At 41.3% G+C, this 22,109-nt stretch overlaps 1 protein-coding gene across 2 annotated transcripts in view; it reads right to left on the reverse strand.

Moving 5' to 3' along the window:
* Positions 1–22,109, reverse strand: part of PDE6A (phosphodiesterase 6A) — a 98,225-nt gene that overhangs the window by 35,933 nt on the left and 40,183 nt on the right. For both annotated transcript variants that reach the window (XM_023550591.2, XM_064278107.1), the window contains 3 exons: positions 20,525–20,589; positions 8,579–8,645; positions 5,071–5,118 (listed from right to left, as the gene is read on the reverse strand). In XM_023550591.2, coding sequence (XP_023406359.1) covers positions 5,071–5,118; positions 8,579–8,645; positions 20,525–20,589 — 180 coding nt within the window. The remainder of the gene's footprint in view (positions 1–5,070; positions 5,119–8,578; positions 8,646–20,524; positions 20,590–22,109) is intronic.

Genomic DNA, 22,109 nt, shown 5'->3' on the forward strand with positions numbered 1-22,109 from the left:
GAGGACAGAACTTGTTGGATTTTGCATGGTTTGGGTCACCAGTCACATGCTGTGAGCAGACAGCCTGTCTGGTTGAAGTTGTTTAAGCCAGTGTAATAAGAGTATAATGATTAGCAGAACCAGCCCAAGGAGGTCGTGTTTCCCTTTCAGATATAAGAGCTAACTGTAGGGGACTGGCTTAAAGGGGCAATGTTGGTGACTCTTATAACTTTGAATTAATAAGCTAGGTAATTACCTGCACCTTTTGCCTCTTGACCTGACGTTCTGTGTTACTTTTGGCATGTTATTTCATCTCCTTGGGCTGCAATTTTATTATCTATAGATGGGAACAGAAAGAGCCCTGGTGGAGCTGTGGTTAAGGGCTCGGCTGCTAACAAAAAGTCCATGGTTCAAACCCTCCAGCTGCTCCGCAGGAAAAAGATGTGGCAACCTGTTTCTGTAAAGATTTCAGTCTTGGAAACCCTATGGGGCCATTCTACTCTGTCCTACACGGTCACTATGAGTCAGAATTGACTAGACAGCAGTGAGTTTTAGATGGGAACAGCGACAAGAGTACGTGCCTCATGGAACAAATAAAGAAATACAGGTGAAAATTCTTGGTCAGTTATACAATGCCTTGGTGAGTCATTTCCATCTCTCTGAGTCTTACTTTCATCATTTATGAAATAGGGATAACCAGACTTGAACTTTTCTAGATTCTTTTTTCCATTGATTTATCAAACATCTACATTGTGCAAGAAACTGAATTAGAAGCTGGGAAACCAAGGCAAATAAGGCACAGAACTTATCCTTGGGCTGCTCATAATCTAGGGGAGGAGGGGGGGGCGTTAAACAAGCAATTATACTGCAGTGTGGGAAGTTCTGTAAGAGAGTTTTTTTTTTGTCATCAACAGAATAGTTTAATAAAATGTGGTATGTTTACACAATGAAATACACAGCATTGAAAATCAACTGCAGCTATAGGAAACAATACAAAAACAAAACGCTTGAAAGAAGCAAATCACAGAAGACTACATACAGTATGTGTCCTTTTTAAAGTTAAAAAGACAAACCAAACCTATAAATGTGATTTTTTTCTTTTTTTAAAATATTTTTTATTGTGCTTTAAGTGAAAGTTTACAAATCAAGTCAGTCTCTCACACAAAAACCCATATACACCTTGCTACACACTCCCAAATACTCTCGCCCTAATGAGACAGCCTGCTCTCTCCCTCCACTCTCTCTTTTCATGTCCTTTTTGACAGCTTCGAACCACCCCCGCAACCCTCTCATCTCCCCTCCAGGCAGAAGATGCCAACATAGTAAGAGAGTTATTTTTAAGGTACTGTGGGAACCAGAGGACGGAAGCAGATTAAGGGAGGCTTCTTGGAGTAGTTGAGTTCTCCAGTTCTAATGTTCCTAGAGTCTTAAAGCAGTGAGGTTATAATAATTATTATTTAAATAACGCTGGAAAGTGAGACATGGCTCTCTCAGCACTCGGTGGGACAGTGTCTCCAGAAGGATACAGAACACAGCCGGTGAGCCCAGGGAAGAAGATCAGGAAACTTGAGTTCAAGGCCAACTTTCCCCCCAACTCTCTACCTAACCATTCCTTCCCTCTGAAGGCCAAGGTAAGGAGACAGATTTTATTGAAAGTGAAATGAGAAACAAGTAAAGATTTTATTGTCGTTGAAAATATACAAGCAAAACATACACCAATGCAACAATTTCTACACGTACAATTCAGTGACTCCAGTTACAACCATTCTTACCCTCCTTTTCTGAATTGTTCCTCCTCCATTAACATAAACTCATTATCTCTTAAGGTTCCTGTCTTATCTTCTGAATTGGTGTTGTCAATTTGATACCACATAGATAGTCATTTAAACAACCACAATGCTCAAGGCAGACATTCTTTACTAATTAAGCTAAACTATTTTTTGTTAGAATGTGGAGATTATTGAGCAATATCGTTAGTATCACACACAAGTAAAATTTTGCTGAAGATCATTCAAAAATGGTTGCAGCAATACATCCACAGGGAACTGCCAGAAATTCAAGCTGGATTCAGAAGAGGATGTGGAATGAGGGATATCATTGCTGATGCCAGATGCATCCTGGCTGAAAGCAGAGAATATCAGAAGGATGCTTATCTGTGCTTTGTTGACTATGCAAAGGCATTCGACTGTGTGGAGACTGTGTGGATCCTAACAAATTATGGATAACATTGCAAAGAATGGGAATTCCAGAACACTTAATTGTGCTCATGAGGAACTGTACATAGACCAAGAGGCAGTTGTACGAACAAAAGAAGAGGACACTGCATGATTTAAAATCAGGAAAGGCGTGCCTCAGGGTCGTACCTTTTCACCATACTTATTCAACCTTTATGCTGAGCAAATAATCCCAGAAGCTGGACTATAAGAAGAAGAATGTGGCATCAGGATTGGAGGAAGACTCATTAACAACCTGTGATATGCAGGTGATACAACCTTGCTTGCTGAAAGCAAAGAGGATTTGAAGCACTTATTGATGAAGATCAAAGACTACAGCCTTCAGAATGGATTACACCTCAATGTGGAGAAAAGAAAAAATCCTCAGAACTGGACTGATAAGCAACATCATGATAAATGGAGAAAATATTGAAGTTGTCAAGTATTTCATTTTACTTGGATCCACAATCGACACCCATGGAAGCAGCAGTCAAGAAATCAAATGACGTATTGGATTGGGCAAATCTGGTACAAAAGATCTCTTTAAAATGTTAAAAAGCAAGGATGTCACCTTGAGGACTAAGGTGTGCCTGACCCAAGTCAGGGTATTTTCAGTGACCTCATATGCATGTGAAAGCTGGACAATGAGTAAGGAAGACAGAAGAAGAATTGATGCCTTTGAATTATGGCATTGGCAAAGAATACTGAATATACCATGAACTGCCAGAAGAATGAACAAACCTGTCTTGAAAGAAGTACAGCCGGAATGCTCCTTAGAAGCAAGGATGGTGAGACTTTGTCTCAAGTACTTTGGACATGTTTTCAGGAGGGACCAATATCGGGAAAAGGGCATCATGCTTGGTAAAGCAGAGGGTCAGCGAAAAAGAGGAAGACCCTCCCCGAGATGGACTGACACAGTGGCAGCAACAATGGGCTCAAACAGAGCAATGATTGTGAGGACAGCTCAGAACTGGGTAGTGTTTTCTTCCGTTGCAGTATGGTCACTATGAGTCAGAACTGACTCTACAGCACCTAGCAACAACATTTTTTGTTTTTAAAGAAGACTCCAGGGGATATTTTTTGTTTAAGGATTAAGGTTGAAAGATTATTTCAGGGTAATTTTTAAGCAGGAAAGTGACTTGATTCAATCTATGTTTTAAAATCAACTACTCAGGCTACTTTGTGGAGAGGGCAAGACCAGCATCTAAAAACTAGATTGCATTTGACTTACCAATGTAGTTAAACTGCAACAAACTGGATGACTTGGATAAAAACCAAGTTCTGGTGTGTTAATGATCAGTTTGGAGTCCCTGGGTGGTGCAAATAGTTAACTTGCTCAGCTACTAACTAGAAGTTTGGAGATTTGAGTCCACCAGAGGTGCCTCGGAAAAAAGGCCTGGTGATCTACTTCCAAAAAATTACCCACTGGAAACTCTATGGAGCACAATTCTATTCTGACACACATGGGGTCACTATGGGTCCAAATCAACTAGACAGCAACAGGTTACTGGTTTAATGATCAGGTCAACAACCCCTAGCAATTGTCTGAGCTTCTCACGTTGACTTGGTCAAAATCTTAACTTTGAAAGTATATTCCCTCTAAGTTCTTTCATAATGTTCTTTAAGGAGTAAAAGGCAATTCACTAGTTTTCCTAAGAGTCACTTTTATTTTCTTCTTAATTACTTCCTGATTGTTAATGACTTGTTTTTCCTGTACCTAGCATGCTAAGGTCAACAAATATTGACAGGGCACCAAGAGCTGAGGATTTTGAGAAAGGTAAGACCCAGACCTTGGTCAAAGGAAGCTGACATTTACTGAGAAGAATAGTCTAAAACATAGCTAAGGATAAAAAGAAATAAAGTAAGGGAAACAGAGTAAGAAAGACAAACTCCCTTGCATGGCCTTCCAGGCCTTGCATGATTGGCTTCTTTCTACCTCTCTAGAATCTTCTGCCATTCTCACCTTACTCTCTCATTCAGATGTGTTGGCTCACTCTAGCTCCTTCCAAAAAGCCATTTCTTTCCTGCAGTCTTCTCCCTCTCTTGACTGCTCAAAGGTAATTTCCTTAGAGATACTTTTCTTGATTCCTCCCAAATTAAGTCAGGTGCCCTGAGAGAGACCCTCCTCTATCCCTCTGCCCTTCTCCTGACAAACACTCTGTGTGCCTCTCCCCCATGATCACAAGATCATGAACTCTAATCCACCATGGTAGCCTCAGAATCTAGCCCAGTGCTTGGCACAGAGGAAGCCTTCAATCAACATTTGTAAAAACTGACCAAACAAAATCAAATGAAATACTAAAGAATATCCCATGAAAATTCCAAAGAGACAGAAATCGTATTCAGCCATGGGCATCAGAAAAAAATTTCACGGAAGTAGTAGCATTTGAGGTTGTCATTAAAGGGCTGAGAAGGTACAAATAGGAAATGATGGGTGGGGAGGGAAGAGCATAAGCAAAGAGTCTAAGGCCAGGAAGGAAAGGATGTGGAATGTTAAAACTGAATAAACCAGTTGCCATCAAGTCAACTCTAACTCATGATGACCCCATGTGTGCCGGAGTAAGGTTTTCCATGGCCAGTTTTTCAGAGGTAGATTGCCAAATCTTTCTTCCAAGTTGCCTTTGTGTGAACTTGAGCTTCCAACTTTTGGGTTAGCAGCCAAGCTCATTAACCATTTGTACCACCCAGGGACTCCCTAAAACTGAAGGCGACCTTGGAAACTCGTGCCCCACTTTAACTGGCATGTGACCTTTTTTTCCACTCATATTTTCACTTTGTTATCAATAGACTGGGTGAATTCTAATGGTTATTTTGTTGGGGGAGGGGGGAGAAGGGGTGGAAACTATATAACTAAGACAGCAAATAGAAAATGACTTACCTGGAATGCAAAAAAGTCTTCGGAAGGAGCATTCATGATATTGCAAATCTGAAAGCCATGAGGGAGAATAATGGAGCTGTGATTAGACCTGATAGAGTACCCAGTGAAGCAATGCATACTATTTTCCAAAACACAACATCATTGCCCAAGGCAGTCACATTCTTTTCATCAGGTAGACATACCTGAGATGGTTTTGAGGCTACTAGACAGAAAAAAAACACCTTAGAAACATTACTTCCTACCATTTGCTTGGCTCGCGAATCATTTACAACCTTTGAAAAAGTTAAGGTTATACTTTGTGATTACTAATAGCAGTACAGTATCCCATTTTGTTAGGTATTTGGTTTGTGTCCAATTATTTTTATTAATATAGATAATGCTACTATAAACATTTTGGATCATTTACATTTGGGTTTTGTTTGTTTTGGCAAGAAGGGGTCATTTCCTTGGCTTATAAGCCCCAAAGTAGAGTAAGAAATGAAAGGTGTTGTAGCTCTGGTTAGGTATGTATTGTCAGATTCCTCTCTCTAAATTGGACCAGTTTACCTTACCATGAAAGACACTTATCTGATCCTTCCACAGCCCTGGCAATGGGCACTGTGTATAGTTGTATGATGTGTGCCCTGCACAAAGGTATCCAGCTGAGGGGGCAACTGCTTGCTGAAATCCAGCCTGTGCCCTGTTTGTGGAGCTGTGATCCTGACCTTTCTCTATTTGTCCATCCAGAAGGGGTAGTTTTCTCCAATTCTCACAAAAACATCATTTGGGCTCACAGCAACTCTGCCTGTCAACACAGTCCTTAACTGTCCTATGGTCTTGGAGAGTGAGCTGTCCCTCCTCCTATTTGAGGACCGCCCATCCACTGCAGCATCCCTCTGGCCTCTCCTGGGATCAGCTTCATCAGTTGTCATTGTTCTCTCCTGCACTTCAGACCTCTCCCCTAACTTCTCTGAGAGCTCAGTTTCCTCAGCCCAGGAGCATGCTGGAGTCTCTCACATCCTTAAAAAGGAACTCTTCCCTTGTCCCTCGTGGTCCCCAGAGCAACCACCTCTGCTTTCTCTTCCTCTTTTATCTTGTGCTCTCTACCTTCTCATTACCCATCCACTCCTCAGCAGACCACACACTGGTTTTTGCCTTCATCTCGCCACCAAATTTGCTCTCACGAAGGTCACTGATGACCTTCTAATTGCCAAACCCAATGGGGGTTTTCAGTTCGTACCTCACTGAACCACTTTGCTGCATTTGGTCCTCTCCCTCTTGGTTGAAACTTCCTGCTTCCTTGATTTCCATGACACTGCCTTCTCCTGGTTCTCCACATGTCTCCAGCACTCCTTATGTTTCTCCTTCACACACTCCTCTTTCTCCATCCAGTCTTTAAATGCTAGCATCCTCTAGTATGTATTCTGCCTAGGGTCCACTGCCCTTCTCCCTCTCCCTGGTGACTTCATAAACACTCATGGTTTCAATTACCATTTGGTCCTAGTATCTTCCAAATCTCCATCTCCAACCCCCTCTCTCCCCACAGCACCATATCTTTGTCTACTTGTTAGACCTCTGCTCTTGAAAAAGGTCTCAGCCTCACCTTGTCTGAAACTGACCTCATCATCTTACATTCAAACCTGGTGGCAGCACTATCCCTCCAGTCTAGAAGCTGAAATTGGATTTGACTCTTCTCTGTCCCTTCATCTCTGCTTACAATCAACCTCAAAGTCCTGCCAGTTTTACCCTTTCAATATTTCTCAAATCTGACCCCTGATCTTCCTCTCTATACATATTCGTTGAAGTTGTCAGGAGTATTAAATGAGTAAATTTACTCAGTGGCTGCCCACCCACTGCACCAGAGCCTGCCCACCTACGTAAGCATTCAGTGGCAATAAGTTAGCACTTTTAGCTGTCCTGGCTTTGTTGAGACTCTTATCATCTCTTGCATGGAAAGATGCACTAGCCTCCTCACTGGTTGCTCTGCCTGCAGTCTCAGCCCCTTCAGGTTTATTTTGGATGGAGCTGTAAGAGTTATTTTCTAAAATGAATCTGAGTCATCTTTGTATCCCTATATCCAGTTACAGAGCCTGGCACATAGAAATACTCAATAAATAAACACCGTGGTACATGAACAGCATTACGAGTGACCATGCCAATCTCCTCCTTAAAAACCCATCATCTGTAGATTAAAGTCCCAACCCCTTGACCCGACATCCAAGGTCTACTGTGATCTGGCCTCTCCCTATCTCTTAAGCCTCTCTGCTCACCATCTTCCTACTTACAACCTATAGCTCCAGTGACCCTGAACCAACACACCATGCTGCTTCAAACCTCCACACTTTCGACCATGCTGTTTCTTCAATCTGGAATGCCCTTTCCTGCCCCCACCAGCCTAAGACATATTTATATTTTAAAATTCAACTCAGATGAACACACTCTAGAAAGTCTTTTCTGATGTTCTCAGGCTGATTTAGATGTCCCCTTCTCTGTGTTCCCAGAATATGTCACGTACATCCCTATTGTGGCCTTATCACACTGTACAATAAGTATCTGTTAATAAGGGTGTTTCCTCATTTGACTACGAGTTTCTTAAGAGCAGGAACTGTATCAGAGTCATCTTTGTATCCCCAGAGCCATTTACACTGCCTGACGTACAGAAAATGATCAAAAATAAACACTCTACTACATGAATACATGAATAGCACTGTGTAGTGTGTGCCTGGGGAAGGATATAGAGATGACCAGGCTCAGATCCTGCCCTCAAGGACACCAAGTATTGTCTGAGGTGGGGGGTGGGATGTATGTGTGGGTGATGTGCAGGTAACAGACATGACCCTTCTCCCTGAAGCAGGAGATACTCTCACTTCACCCTTGCCCAAGTGGGTGAGGCATGGCAAGACATGAAGCGTGTGGGCTCTGCTGTATAGAGTCCCTGGATAGCGCAAACGGTTAATGCACTCAGCTGCTAACCAAAAGGTTGGAGGTTCCAGTTCACTCATAGACACCCTGGAAGAAAGGCCTGGTGATCTACTTCAAAAAAATTGACCATTGAAAATCCTATGGAGCACAGTTCTACTCTAATACACTTGGGGTCACCATGAGTTGGAGTTGACTTGATGACAACTGGTTAGTATGTAGCATGGCTGGAAGTGCCATGGGGATGAGAGGTTGGAAGTGGTAATTATGTCTCTGGTATGAAAGATTGGAACTTAGTCTCTGGTAGATGAGCCAGGCATTACTTTGTCCCTGGCACACATGCATAATCATCTTTAGTTGTCTGTGGACTGTGTACTTTTTCATCTGAGGATTATGTCTCTCTGTATTTCATATTTCTTCAAGGGTCAATTCTCTGCTCATCTCCTTAGGTCAAATGTCAAGTGAATTCTAGGTCAAGCTTGAGAAACGAGCGAACTAGGCTTTTGGGGGCCCACATTTCCCATTATTTCTTCCACTCTCTTGATGGAAATCCTTTTGCTCTTCCACCTCATTAAAAACTCTCCCCCTTCAACATTGTATTACTACTTACCAGGCCATTTTGGGCAACATAGGTAGGGAGCCCACTTACTAAAGCCCAATGATCAGGAGGTGGGTTCCTGTAAAGGTCAAAGGCAAATGGTGATTTAGTTGTTGTTGTTGTAAAAATATATATATAACACAGCCTTTGTCCATTCAACATTTTTCACGCGTATAATTTCGTGATATCAAGTACCTTAATCATATTGTGCAACCATCACCAGTAATCATTGCCAAATTTTCCATCACAAATGGTGACTTCTGATGCAGGTACAGTTAGAACAGAATAAGGAGATAGTGTGGTTTAAAGTCAGGAAAGGTGTGTGTCAGGGTTGTATCCTTTCACCATACTTACACAACCTGTACACTGAGCTAATAATCTCAGAAGCTGGACTATATGAAGAAGAATGAGGCATCAGGATTGAAGGAAGACTCGTCAACAACCTGTGTTATGCAGATGACACAACCTTGCTTGCTGCAAGTGAAGAGGACTTGAAGCATTTATTGATGAAGATCAAAGACCACAGCCTTCAGCATGGATTACACCTCAACATAAAGAAAACAAAAATCCTCACAATTGGACCAATAAGCAACATCATGATAAATGGAGAAAGATTGAGGTTGTTAAGGATTTCATTTTACTTGGAACCACAATCAACGCCCATGGAAGCAGCAGTCAAGAAATCAAATGACATATTGCATTCTTTAAAGGGTTAAAAAGCAAATATGTCACTTTGAGGACTAAGGTGTACCTGACCCAAGCTATGGTATTTTCAATTGCCTCATATGCATTCAAAAGCTAGACAATGAATAAGGAAGACCGAAGAAGAATTCCAAAAAACCAAAAACCAAACCCAGTGCCGTCGAGTCGATTCCGACTCATAGCGACCCTATAGGACAGAGTAGAACTGCGCCATAGAGTTTCCAAGGAGCACTTAGCGGATTCAAACTGCTGAACTTTTGGTTAGCAGCCATAGCACTTAACCACTATGCCACCAGGGTTTCCTGAAGAAGAATTAATGCCTTTGAATTATGGTGTTGGCAAAGAGTATTGAATATACCATGGACTGCCAGAAAAATGAACAAATCTGTCTTGCAAGAAGTACAGCCAGAAAAAAAAAAAAAGGAAGTACAGCCAGAATTCTCCTTAGAAGCGAGGATGGTGAGACTTCGTCTCAAGTACTTTGGACATGCTATCAGGAGGGACCAGACCCTGGAGAAGGACACCATGCTTGGTAGAGAGTCAGTGAAAAAGAGGAAGATCCTCATAGAGATAAAATGACACAGTGGCTGCAACGATGTGTTCAGACACAACAATGATTGTCCGGATGGTGCAAGACCAGGCGATGTTTTGTTCTGTTGTGCATGGGGTCACTATGAGTCAGAACTGACTGGACTGTACCTAATAACAACAACAGTTGGATTAAAAAGTTGAGTCTGGGTCTTTGCCCTCCCCAGACTCTGGTGACTCCCAGCCCCCACTTATATTCACTACATCTGACTGAGCTCCAAATATTGTCCAAGCACCTTAATGCCATAATTTAGACATTGAGAAAAGGATTATAAATATATTTTACTGATTGCCCTCTGAACTACTACCCAAGAAGACAGACAATATTTATTCAACAAATTATTATTGGCTACTGAGCAAAAATATACCATCACTTCTCTTATGAAGTTAGTAGATTAATACTATGTAGCAAGTCAGGCAACTCATCTCTGGTGAGCTCCTACCATGTACTACAGCTAAGTGCTTTACATATTTATTCCTCATAACAATATTACAAATTTCGGTATTATTGCTTTTTACTTGTTTATTGTAAGAAAAAAATACACAAACGGAAAAGTACATTAAAAAACTTCATTGTTATGAAGTGAACATCTGTGGAACCATACCCAGGTCAAGAACAGCACTACCAGCACCTTGCAAGCCTTTGACTTGCGCCTCCCAGTCACAACCTTCTCCCTTACTCAAAGTTAACCATTGTCTAGCATTATGATACACCCTCTCCTCACTTAGCTACATGGTTAGGTTCCAAAGACCAGCTCGTTATGAGAATCAGTGTTACGCAAAAATGGGTGATAACCACATTAGATCACAAAATGGAGGATCACTGCCTCATTACACAACTGTCAAATCACATCATTACCTAACTGCCAAATTACATCATTATGTAACCACCAAACCACTGCGAATCATGGTCCAGCCAACCTGACACAGAACCTTAACCATCAAAACCAGCATTACTCTTGCCTGGCACCTCTGCATTCATTACTGTTTGTTACTGCCAGATGTAGGTCATTAATATACAAAATAGTTGCATAATAGATTTTTTACTCTTGTCATAAATGTGACATGTTGGATAACGCGATAGTCAATAAGTGAGGAGAAGGTATAATTACATTCTTGCATTTCTGTAGTCTTGCCACCTATGTATGCTTTCCTATACCCACTAGTTTAATTTTGCCTGTTTTTGAACCTCAGTAAGATGGAATAATACAATGCATATTATTTTGAATGGCTTCTTTTTCATGTAGCTATAATTCATTCTTTTTTATTGACTCACAACTTTCCTTTTTATGATTATACCACAGTGTCCCCATTCAATTGTTGGTGGACATTTTCCCCCCAGTTTGGGCTATCATAAGCAGAACTGCTATGAACGCTCTGCATATGTGCTCTCAATTCATATGGTATATGCCTAGGAGTATTGTTGCTGGGTCATACCTTCAACTTTCTATGTAGTATTAATCTACTAACTCCATGAGAGAAGTAACAGTATCTGTTTTTGCTAAGCAGGCCAAACCGCTTCTGAAGTGATTATACCAACTTACAGTCTCATCAGTAGTATATTAGAGTTTTCTTTGTTCCACATCTCTGTAAATAAATATTTTCAGACTTTTAAAATTTAGCCCTTCTGCATTATGTTGAGTGAAATTAGCTGCAAAAGGACAAATACTGTATGAGACCACTATTATAAGATCTCAAGAAATAGTTTAAACACAGAAGAAAATATTCTTTAATGGTTATGAGGGTAGGAAGGGAGGGAGGGAGAGGGGTATTCGCTAATTAGTAGACAAGAACTATTTTAGGTGAAGGGAAAGACAACACTCAATACAGGAGAGGTCAGCACAACTGGGCTAAACCAAAAGCAAAGAGGTTTCCTGAATAAACCAAATGCTTTGAAGGCCAGAGTAGCAGGGGCGGGGGTTTGGGGACCACAGTTTCAAGGGACATCTAGGTCAATTGGCATAATAAAATCTATTAAGAAAACATTCTGTATCCCACTTTGGTGAGTGGCATCTGGGGTCTTAAATGCTAGCAAGTGGCCATCTAAGATGCATCAACTGGTTTCAACCCACCTGTAGCAAAGGAGAATGAAGAACACCAAAGATACAAGGTAATTATGAGCCCAAGAGACAGAAAGGGCCAATAAATCAGAAACAACATCAGCCTGAGACCAGAAGAACTAGATGGTGCCTGGCTATAACAGATGACTGCCCCGACAGGGAACTCAATAGAGAATCCCTGATGGAGCAGGAGAACAGTGGGATGCAGACCCCAAATTCTCATAAAAAGACCAGAGTTAATGGTCTGACTGAAATTAGAGGGACCCTGGAAGTCATAGTCCCCAGACCTTCTGTTGGCCCAAGACTTGAACTATTCCCAAAGCCAACTCTTTAGACAGGCATTGGACTGGACTACAGGATAGAAAGTGGTACTGGTGAGGAGTAAGCTTCTTGGCTCAAGTGGACCCATGCGATTATGTGGGCAGCTCCTGTCTGGAGGGGAGATGAGAAGGCAGAGGGGGACAGAAGGTGGCTGAATGGTCACTGGGAATACAGGATGGAGAAAAGGAGTGTGCTGTCTCATTAGGGTGAGAGCAACTAGGAGTACATACCAAGGTGTATACAAATTTTTATATGAGAGACTGACTTGATCTGTAAACTTTCACTTAAAGCACAATAAAAATTGAAAAGAATTTAGCTCTTCTGGCAGAATTTCAGGAAACCCTGGTGACGTAGTGGTTAAGAGCTGAGCTGCTAACCAAAAGGTGGGCAGTTCAAATCCACCAGACACTCCTTGGAAACTCCATGGGGCAGTTCTACTCTGTCCTGTAGGGTTGTTATGAGTCAGAATTGAGTTGACGGCATCGGGTTTTGTTTTGTTTTGTTTTATGGGGCATTTTTGTTTGTTTGTTTCTTGGCAGTTCATTCAGTCATTTATTTATTCAACATTTATTGACTGCATCAAAAAAAAAAAATTTTTTTTTTTCAGTCAAGGACACCTGAGCTACTCTGCAGTAACAAACGCCCCCCATATCTCAGTGACTTAAAACAACAAAAATTTATCTCTTGTCAATGCTACCTGTCAGTCTCAGGTTGCAGGGGGTCTGCTCGGCCTGGTCCTTACTCAAGGGTGAGGGCTGGCAGAGCCCGCATCCTGTCAGCTATCACCCGTCACCACTGCAGGATGAAGGGCAGTCACACGCTGGCTCTTAAACACTCCTCTGGAAGTAACACATGCCATTTCCATCCACTTTTCTGGAGACAAAACAAATCACATAGCCATTGTGGGTTGGGGGAAGAAATGTAGTTCCGTGTGCCTGGAAGGGGGAGAACAAGAAGTACCAGCAGAGAGCCTAAGAATGCTTCACTTGCTGTGGACCAGCAACTGTTTTAGATGCTCAGGGTATATCAGTGAATAAAACAGGCAAAACTCCCTGCCTCTGTGGAGCTTACGATCAGTGGAGGGAAAAAGACAATAAACATCATAAACTGAGGATGACTGCTTTAAATGGGATGGTCAGGGTACGCCTCACAGAAATATTTGACAATGACACTTAAAGGAGGGGAGGGAGTGAGCCACTCAAATATCTAAAGGAAGTGTTCTTGACAGAGGAACAGCTCGTACCAAGCCTATGCAGGAGCACACCTGGCATGTTTTACAGGGAGCTAGGAGGCCGGAAGCACACCTGGCATGTTTCACAGGGAGCTAGGAGGCTGGAAGCACACCTGGCATGTTTTACAGGGAGCTAGGAGGAGGCCAGAAGCACACCTGGCATGTTTCACAGGGAGCTAGGAGGCCAGTGTGGTGGGAAAGGGAGTGAGTGAGGAGAGCAACAGGAGCTGAAGTCTGAGAAGGATTAGGGGCCCAAACGAGGAGGGCTTTAGTGATGAGGACTTTGGCTTTCACCTTGCATGGGATGTCAGGAGCCACTGGGCAGTTCTGACTAAAGATTTGAAAGAGTCACTGTCATGGATTGAATTGTTTCCCCCCCAAAATATCTGGCAGCTTGGCTAGGTCAAGGTTCCCTTGTATGATTGTCTACCATTTTATCTTCTGATGTGATTTCCCTGTATGTTGTAAATCCTATCACTATGATGTAATAAGATGAATCAGTGGCAGTTATACTGATGAGGTCTACAAGATTAGATAGTGTTTTAAGCCAATCTCTTTTGAGATAGAAAAGAGAGAAGCGAGCAGAGAGACAGGGGGATCTCACACCACCAAGAAAGCAGTGCCAGGAGCAGAGCACATCCCTTGGACCTGAGGTTCCTACTCTGAGATGTTCCCAGACCAAGGGAAGACTGATGCATCACAGAGCCGACAGAGTAAGCCAGCCTTCCCTTGGAGCCAGCGCCCTAAATTTGGACTTGTAGCTTACTAGACTGTGAGAGAATAAACTCCTCTTTGTTAAAGCCATTCACTGTGGTATTTCTGTTATAGCAGCACTAGATGACCAAGACGGTCGCTCTGGTTGCTGTGTGGAGAACAGACTACAAGGGGAACAGTGACACCCAGTAGGAGAGAAATGATGGCTCAGCCACCCTCTGTAATAAGAAAGCACATGACCCCCTGTTTCCAGGGTCAGTTTGCATGTTACCTTCTGAAATGGCTGAGGCTTTGTTGGCCCTGTTGTTCTCTCCAACCTGGGTGGGCCCTCTGTAGCCATGGGTAGCCAATTGCCATCAAGTTGATTCCAACTCTTGGCCACCCCATGTGTGTCAGAGCAGAGCTGTGCTCCACAGGGTTTTCAATGGCTAGTTTGTTGCTGTTTTTTTTTTTTTTTTAATTTTTCCTCTGCAACTTTCTTTTTTGTGAAGTGTTTGGTATATATTTGGGGCCATCATTACCATCACTAATTTATGAATTTTTTTATTGTACTCCATATGGAGGTTTACAGAGCAAATTAGTTTCTCATTAAACAACACACATATTGTTTCGTGACATCGGATGCCAACCCCACAACATGTCAACACTCTCCCCTTCTCGACCTTGGGTTCCCTGTTACCAGTTTTCCTGTTCCCTCCTGCCTTCTCATCCTTGCTCCTTGGCTGGTGTGCCCATTTAGTCTCACTTTGTTTTATGGGCCTGTCTAATCTTTGGTTGAAGGGTGAACCTCAGGAGTGACTTCACTACTAAGTTAAAAGGGTGCCTGGGGGCCATAAGTCAGAACTGACTCAGCCGCAACAGGTTTGGTTTTAGTTTGAGGGGGCCATACTCTCAGGGTTTCTCCATTCTCTGTCAGACGAGTAAGTCTGGTCTTTTTCATGTGAGTTATAATTTTGTTCTACATTTTTCTCCAGCTCTGTCTGGGACCCTCTATTGTGGTCCCTGTCAGAGCAGGTGGTGGTGGTAGCCGGGCACCATCTAGCTGTGCTAGACTCAGTCTGGTGGAGGCTGTGGTAGTTGTGGTCCATTAGTACTCTGGACTAATTTTTCCTTTGTGTCTTTGGTTTTCTTCACTTTCCCTTGCTCCAGACGGGGGGAGACCAGTTGAATATCTTAGATGGCTGCTCCCAACCTTTTAAGACCCCAGAAGCTACTCACCAAAGAAGGAAGTAGAACATTTTCTTTATTAACTATGTTACGCCAGTTGAGCTACATGTCCCCATAAACCATGGTCCCCAACCCTCAGCCCAGTAATTTGGTCTCTTAGGGAATTTGAACGTGTCTATGAAGATTTCATGACCTTGCCTTGGTCAAGTTGTCCTGACTTCCCCAGTATTGTGTACTGTCCTACACTTCACCAAAGTTACCACTTACCTATTGTCTACTTAGAGTTTTTCCCTACCCATCATTCCCCCTCCTTCATAACCATCAAAGAGTGTTTTTTTCTGTGTGTAAATCTTTTCATGAGGTTTTTATAATAGTTGTCTCATATAGTATTTGTCCTTTTGTGATTGACTTATTTCACTCAATATAATGGCCTCCATATTCATCCATGTTGTGAAATGTTTTGCAGATTCATCATTGTTCTTTATTGTTGCATAGTAATTCCATTGTGTGTATGTACCATAGTTTGCTTATTCATTCATCTGTTGATGGGCACTTCGTTGTTTCCGTCTTTTTGCTATTGTGAATAATGCTGCAATGAACATGGGTGTGCATATGTCTATTCGTGTGATGACTCTTATTTCTCTAGGTTATATTCCTAGGAGCGGGATTACTGGGTTGTAAGGTATTTCTATTTCTAGCTATTTAAGGAAGTACTACATCATTTTTCAAAATGGTTGCACCATATTACATTCCCACCAGCAGTGCATAAGAGTTCCAAGCTCCCCATAGCCTCTCCAACATTTGCCATTTTCTGTTTTTCCTTGATGAGTGCCAGAATGTTGGGGTGAGATGGTATCTCATTGTAGTTTTGATTTGCATTTCTCTCTTTTTTTTTTTTTTAATGGCTAGTGATCGCCAGCATTTCCTTATGTGTCTGTTAGCCACCTGCATGTCTTCTTCAAAGTGTCTGTTCATACCCTTTGCTCATTTTTTAATTGGGTTATTTGTCTTTTTGTAAGATCTTCTGGGATTTTGATTGGGGCAGAGGATGATAAAAATGTATTAATTCTATATTCCAATTATACTGATAATTATGTATAATGATAATATAAATGTATCAAATCTATAAATTGATTTGGAAAGAATTGATAGCTTCATAATATTGAGTCACCCATCCATGAACATTGTATGCCTCTGCATTTATTTATTTTCTTTAATTCTTCTCAAGAATATTTTATAATTTTTCCATAAAAGTGTTGCCTATGCATTGGAATAGACTTGACAGCAACAGGTTTGGGTTTTTTTTTTTTTTTTTTTTTTTGGTTTATCTTTAGTTAGATTCATTCTTAGTCACCTGATACATCTTGTGCTATTGTACATGGTTTCCTTTTAAAGTTTATATTTTCTACCTTTGCTGCCAGTATATGTAAGTGCAATTGAATTTCTGTTTGTTGATTTTGTATCCAGTTACCTTGGAAACTCTCTTATTAATTCTAATATTTCATCTATAGATTCTTTTGAGTTTTCTACATGCACAATTACATAATCTTTTGAAATATATTGAGATTTACTTTATGGCCAGTATATAACCAACTATTGTAAATGTCGTATGTATACTTGAGAAGGTTGAGTAATTTATAGTTGGGGTGGAGTGGGTGGGATGCAATAGTCTATCCATATACATTAGGTTAAGTTTGCTAACTGTGTAATTCAAATGCATACATTCTATTTGTTTTCCTCAGCTTCATCTATCAGTTAGTGAACATGGATTTGTCTATATCTCCTTGTGTTTCTGTCAGTGTTGTTTTATGTTTTTTGGGGTCACGTTATTAAGTGTATACAAACTTAGAATTGTAACATCTTCATGTGATATCAAGGTGGCTTGACCCCTTTATCATTAAAAAGGAGCTTTGGTAGTACAGTGGCTAAGAAATACAGCTGCTAACCAAAAGGCTAGCAGTTCAAATCCACCAGCTGCTCCTTGGAAACCCTATGGGGCAGTTCTACTCTGTCCCATAGGGTCGCTATGAGTCAGAATCGACTTGACGGCAATGGATTTTTTTTTTTTAATCATTAAAAAGTGACTATATCTCTGCTAAAGCTCTTTGGCACGAAGTCTATTTCTATCTGATATTAATATAGTTACACCCATTTTCTTTTGATTAATATTTGCATGATATATCTTTTCCATTCATTTACTTTCCACCTTCTGTATTATCTTTTAAATAGTTCTCTTATAAACAGCATATACAGTGTTTTATCAAATCTAGGAAGTAATCAATTCTTCGATGAATCATTATTTTATGCAACACTGAGAAAGATAAAATTCAACCAATTAATTTGTATGCAATGCTTTTTGATCACTTACCATTTTTACTTTATTCATATCAACAGAGCTCTTTTAGCATTTAGATATACATTTTTTATTTCTATTTTATAAATGTCAAAAAGAGGAAAACTGTGCATCTTAGAATCAATGAAATGTGATAGATTTCATCCTTATCCAGTCTGGCAATCTTTATCTTTTATCTGGAACATTTAGTCAATTTATATTTAAAGTAATTATTGATATATCTGGATTTAAAAATCACCTTAATGTATGGTCTCTATTTTTCCCACCTGCTCCATATTCTTTTTCTAATCCTTTATACCTCGCCTTCCTTGGAAACCCTAGTGGCATAGTGGTTAAGAGCTATGGTTGCTAACCAAAAGATCAGCAGTTCAAATCCACCAGGTGCTCCTTGGAAATCATATGGGGCAATTCTACTCTGTCCTACGGGGCCACTATGAGTTGGAATCGACTCGATGGCAATTTTTTTTTTTTTTTTTAGTTTGATTAAATATTTATTTACTATTTGATATTCTCCTCCATTAGTCTGGACGGCATATACTGTGGCAACCATTAGGGATGTTTACAAATATTCTGGTTCTCTCTCCTGGGAAAATGGAAGGATTGTATTCTCCGCCCACTTAAACTTAAGTGTGGCCATATGACTAGCTTTGGCCAAGGGAATGTGAGCAAAGGTGACATGTGTCACCCTGAAAGGGACTTTTTAAGAGCCTGTGTTTTTACCATGTTCTCTCTTCCCTTTGTCGAGGTTAGTCAACTTCACAATGTTCAAAATGGTGACTGTTCTATCAGCCTTAGCTCCCACCTGTCTACAATCAATACATTGTAGTTACCCCCACCCCCACCCACCAACTGGCAGTTGACATGGAGGTAGATAGTAAAATAAATCTTTGATGTTTATACCACTAAGATCTTGAGGTTTTGTTTCCACGGCATTGCCTAGCCTATCGTGATTTGAAAATTGGTATCCGAAACAGGATGCTGCCATTCGCTCACACACACACACAAATTAAAATACATGACTTAGTTGTTAAATGAAATAAAAATGGAGTCATGTGGTTGACAAAACGGTATCAGCAGTCAAGAGGACAATGCCTCTAAGACTTGTCTTTACTGAAACTTAAGCTTAGCTTTCCTGTAAATCCACCTTCATTGGCCAATGAGATTCTGACTTCACTTCCACCATGGTTCACCAATGAAATCCTGACAGTATTTCAATAGTAAATTGTATAAGCCAATCAGAAATAAACTTCTGCTTCTGTATTTTGTCAATATAAGCCAATCTCTGCTGATACTCGGTGGAGTACTTTTCCGCATGTGATATGGTGCTACCCAATTCATGAATCTTCTCCCTGAAGGATCCTCATCTAATAGATGAATTTCATTATTAACTCGGTTTGTTTGGCATAGTTTAGGACTGGGTGGGGCAGTAGGGTAAATATTATCAGAGGCTAGAAGAATGTGATGCTTGAGGAGCATGGTGAAACCTGAGGGAACTGTGATGTGTGACACAGGTTAGACAAGTTTTAAAAAAAAAAAAGGAAAAAAAGAGATGAGTTTAGAAAAGTACCAGTCAGTCCTCCTGTAAACAGGAATGAAGTGGAATAGTGAGAACCCAGAAATTCAGGAACTTGAGGCAACTTCCCATCCCCAATCAGTAAAAGATAAACCTGAGAAATGGTTTATCTGAGTGACAGATGACCTGATGACCAGGATCAAGCCAGCATGGCGTATTCCTCCACTGTTTAAAGATTAAGGCAGCATAAAATAAATCACAGTAAATCCTTTCTGTTGGACAAAATAGCTCAGGGAAAAGGAACTAAGGGGATGGCTCTCCCACTGAGCTTGATGGAGCCTCAAGGACCCTACAACTAGGTTTTGAAAGACTTACTATGTCTCAGGACCAGAGCTGTGGGCGTTGCTCTTGGCACACAGAGAAGATTCAATAGATAAGAAGCCACCTAAGTTTTTGAGAATGCTTTAGTGACAAAATACAGAAGCAGAAGTTTAGTGACCCAAAAACCCAAAAACTACAAGTCCAAGTTAAAAAGGTTTGTAGCCTTAAGCCCCAACCACCTATGGGCAGGCTCAGGGCCTTGCCCTCTGGGAGATCCTTCCATTATCCTCCTCAGTCATATCTGAAGAGCCATTAGAATATATGCCCACCTTGGGGGCTGAGACACTCTCTTAGCCAGCTTCCTGCCTTTTTTGCCTACATGGACCCCAGATGCAGTTCCACAGAAAGCTGAAAAGCACTGATCTGATCCCATATTCTGATTCCTATAGATTCCCATTCTGTAGATGGGAAACAGAGGCCCAGATAAAAAACCAAAAACCAAACCAGTTGCTGTGGAGTAGATTCTGACTCATGACTACCCCATATGTCATAGAACAGAACTACTCCATAGGATTGTCAAGGCTGTGACCTTTTGGAAGTAGAGCACTAGGCCTTTCTTCTGAGGCACGTCTGGGTGGGTTTAAACTGCCAACCTTTAGGTTAGTAGTAAAGCACTTAAATGTTTGTACCACCCAGGGATTCCTGCAGCCCAGATAGGTAATTTATTAACACCAGATCTGGGATGCAAACTCAGAGCACTGACTCAGAATCTGACACACTGTGACTGTGATCAAGTCTCTTCCCCTATTTGGGCCTCATTTCCCATCTTGTATAGTTCTTTCCACCATTCTGCACTGCCTCCTTACTGACCTCTCTGCCTCTAACCAAATGTGTGGCCTTGGGTTTGGTTAGTGTTGATCTTGGAATGAGTATTTTATAGACATGGATAACTTGCCTACAGTTATACATGCTTTGAGATGGAACTTACGGGATGACTTTGATGTCCTCTTTGCCATGCAGGATGTAATCAATGACCTTGTAAAAGTTGATTTCCTAGGAAAAAGAGACAGAAAATCATATGCCTTAAGAGCTAGAGACAGAGCCTCAATAGGAGAGTGTCCATGAAACATGCCGTGTTCTTAACCATTTGCCCTGTAGTTTTCAGAAAGCATCAAGCATGATCAAACTCCCTCTAAGCTGACTGTCCTCAGGTGACTGATGGGACTCAAGGCTCTCCTCCTTGAAACCAGCTCAGAGTGGCCAGGCGGGGGCTGAGATCTGGGGTTGGTAAGATGGGTGAGAAGTTTTCCAAGGGGACCTGGAGGTTGAGTTCAAGAAGAAAGAGATAAAGACTACTAAAGACTAGGGAGAAGGGGGAGGAAAAGAGGCACCCGTCCCACTTAGAATCCTGTGAACCCAGCCATCCCTTAGGTAGGGCTCACCTTCATTGTCATGGCCCCCTTTCTCTCTCACCTCACCACTCAGCTGCTCTTTGCTGAGTCCTCTCTTCTAGGCCTGCCTTCTCAGTCATGGCCGATGCCTCCAAACAAACTTTCCACCTCTTCCACCCTTTCTGCCTCCCTGTACCATTAAAACTCTCATTCTCTTAAAGTTCCCCCTCTCCCCTTCCCAGTTGCTGTCAGGTAAATTCTGACTCATGGAGGCCCCATGGAAACCCTTGTGGTATAGTGGTTAAGTGCTATGGCTGCTAACTAAAAGGTTGGCAGTTCAAACCCACGAGGCACTCCTTAAAAACCTTATGGGGCAGTTCTACCCTGTCCTATAGGGTCACTATGAGTTGGAATAGACTCAATGACAATGGGTTTGGTGGGTTTTTGGTCTGGAGACCCCATGTGTGTCAGAGTAGAACTGTTCTCTATAGGGTTTCCAATGGTTGTGACCTTTTGGAAGCAGATAGCCAGACTTTTCTTCTGAGGCACTTCTGGGTGGATTTGAACTGCCAGCCTTTCTCAGTTAGTAGTCGAGCATTTAATCATTTGATGGGCAGGTTAGCAACCATTTTAAAATGGGAGAACTTAGACCCAGAGAAAGGAAAGGACTCATTATAGCAAGCAGTGAGCTAGAACCCAAACCTAGGCCCTTGACTCCTAACTCAGTGCTCTTTTTGCTCTGCCACTTAAGGCTAATAGCTTAAAACAGTGTTTACTCTCTGTGCCACTAGGCTAGAGCAGGGCCACTTAAAGCATGCTCCCTGGTCTGGTGCCATTCAGTAAACTATTTGTCAGCAGTCCATGATAAGATAAAAACAGAAATTGAGAGTCAGAGTTTAGAAACTTTTATAACAATTAGAATGAGTTCATTTATATCTGTTGAATCTAATAATAAAAAAAAATGGGACTTGTATTTTATGTCTTTTTACAGTTTCATTTTTCTAGTTACATATTTTTGTTTTTTATCGCAGTAAATATATAGGTAACAAAACATTTGTCATTTCCATACTCTTAGCATGTACAGTTCAGCAACATTAATTATGTTCATCAAGTTGTTCCAACTCACAGAGATTCCATGTGCGCCAAGTCCTAATATTTTTGTTTCTTTTTAAAATTTTATTT

The sequence above is a fragment of the Loxodonta africana genome, chromosome 2, assembly GCF_030014295.1.
Source record: "Loxodonta africana isolate mLoxAfr1 chromosome 2, mLoxAfr1.hap2, whole genome shotgun sequence".
In the NCBI taxonomy this organism is placed as follows: Eukaryota; Metazoa; Chordata; class Mammalia; order Proboscidea; family Elephantidae; genus Loxodonta; species Loxodonta africana.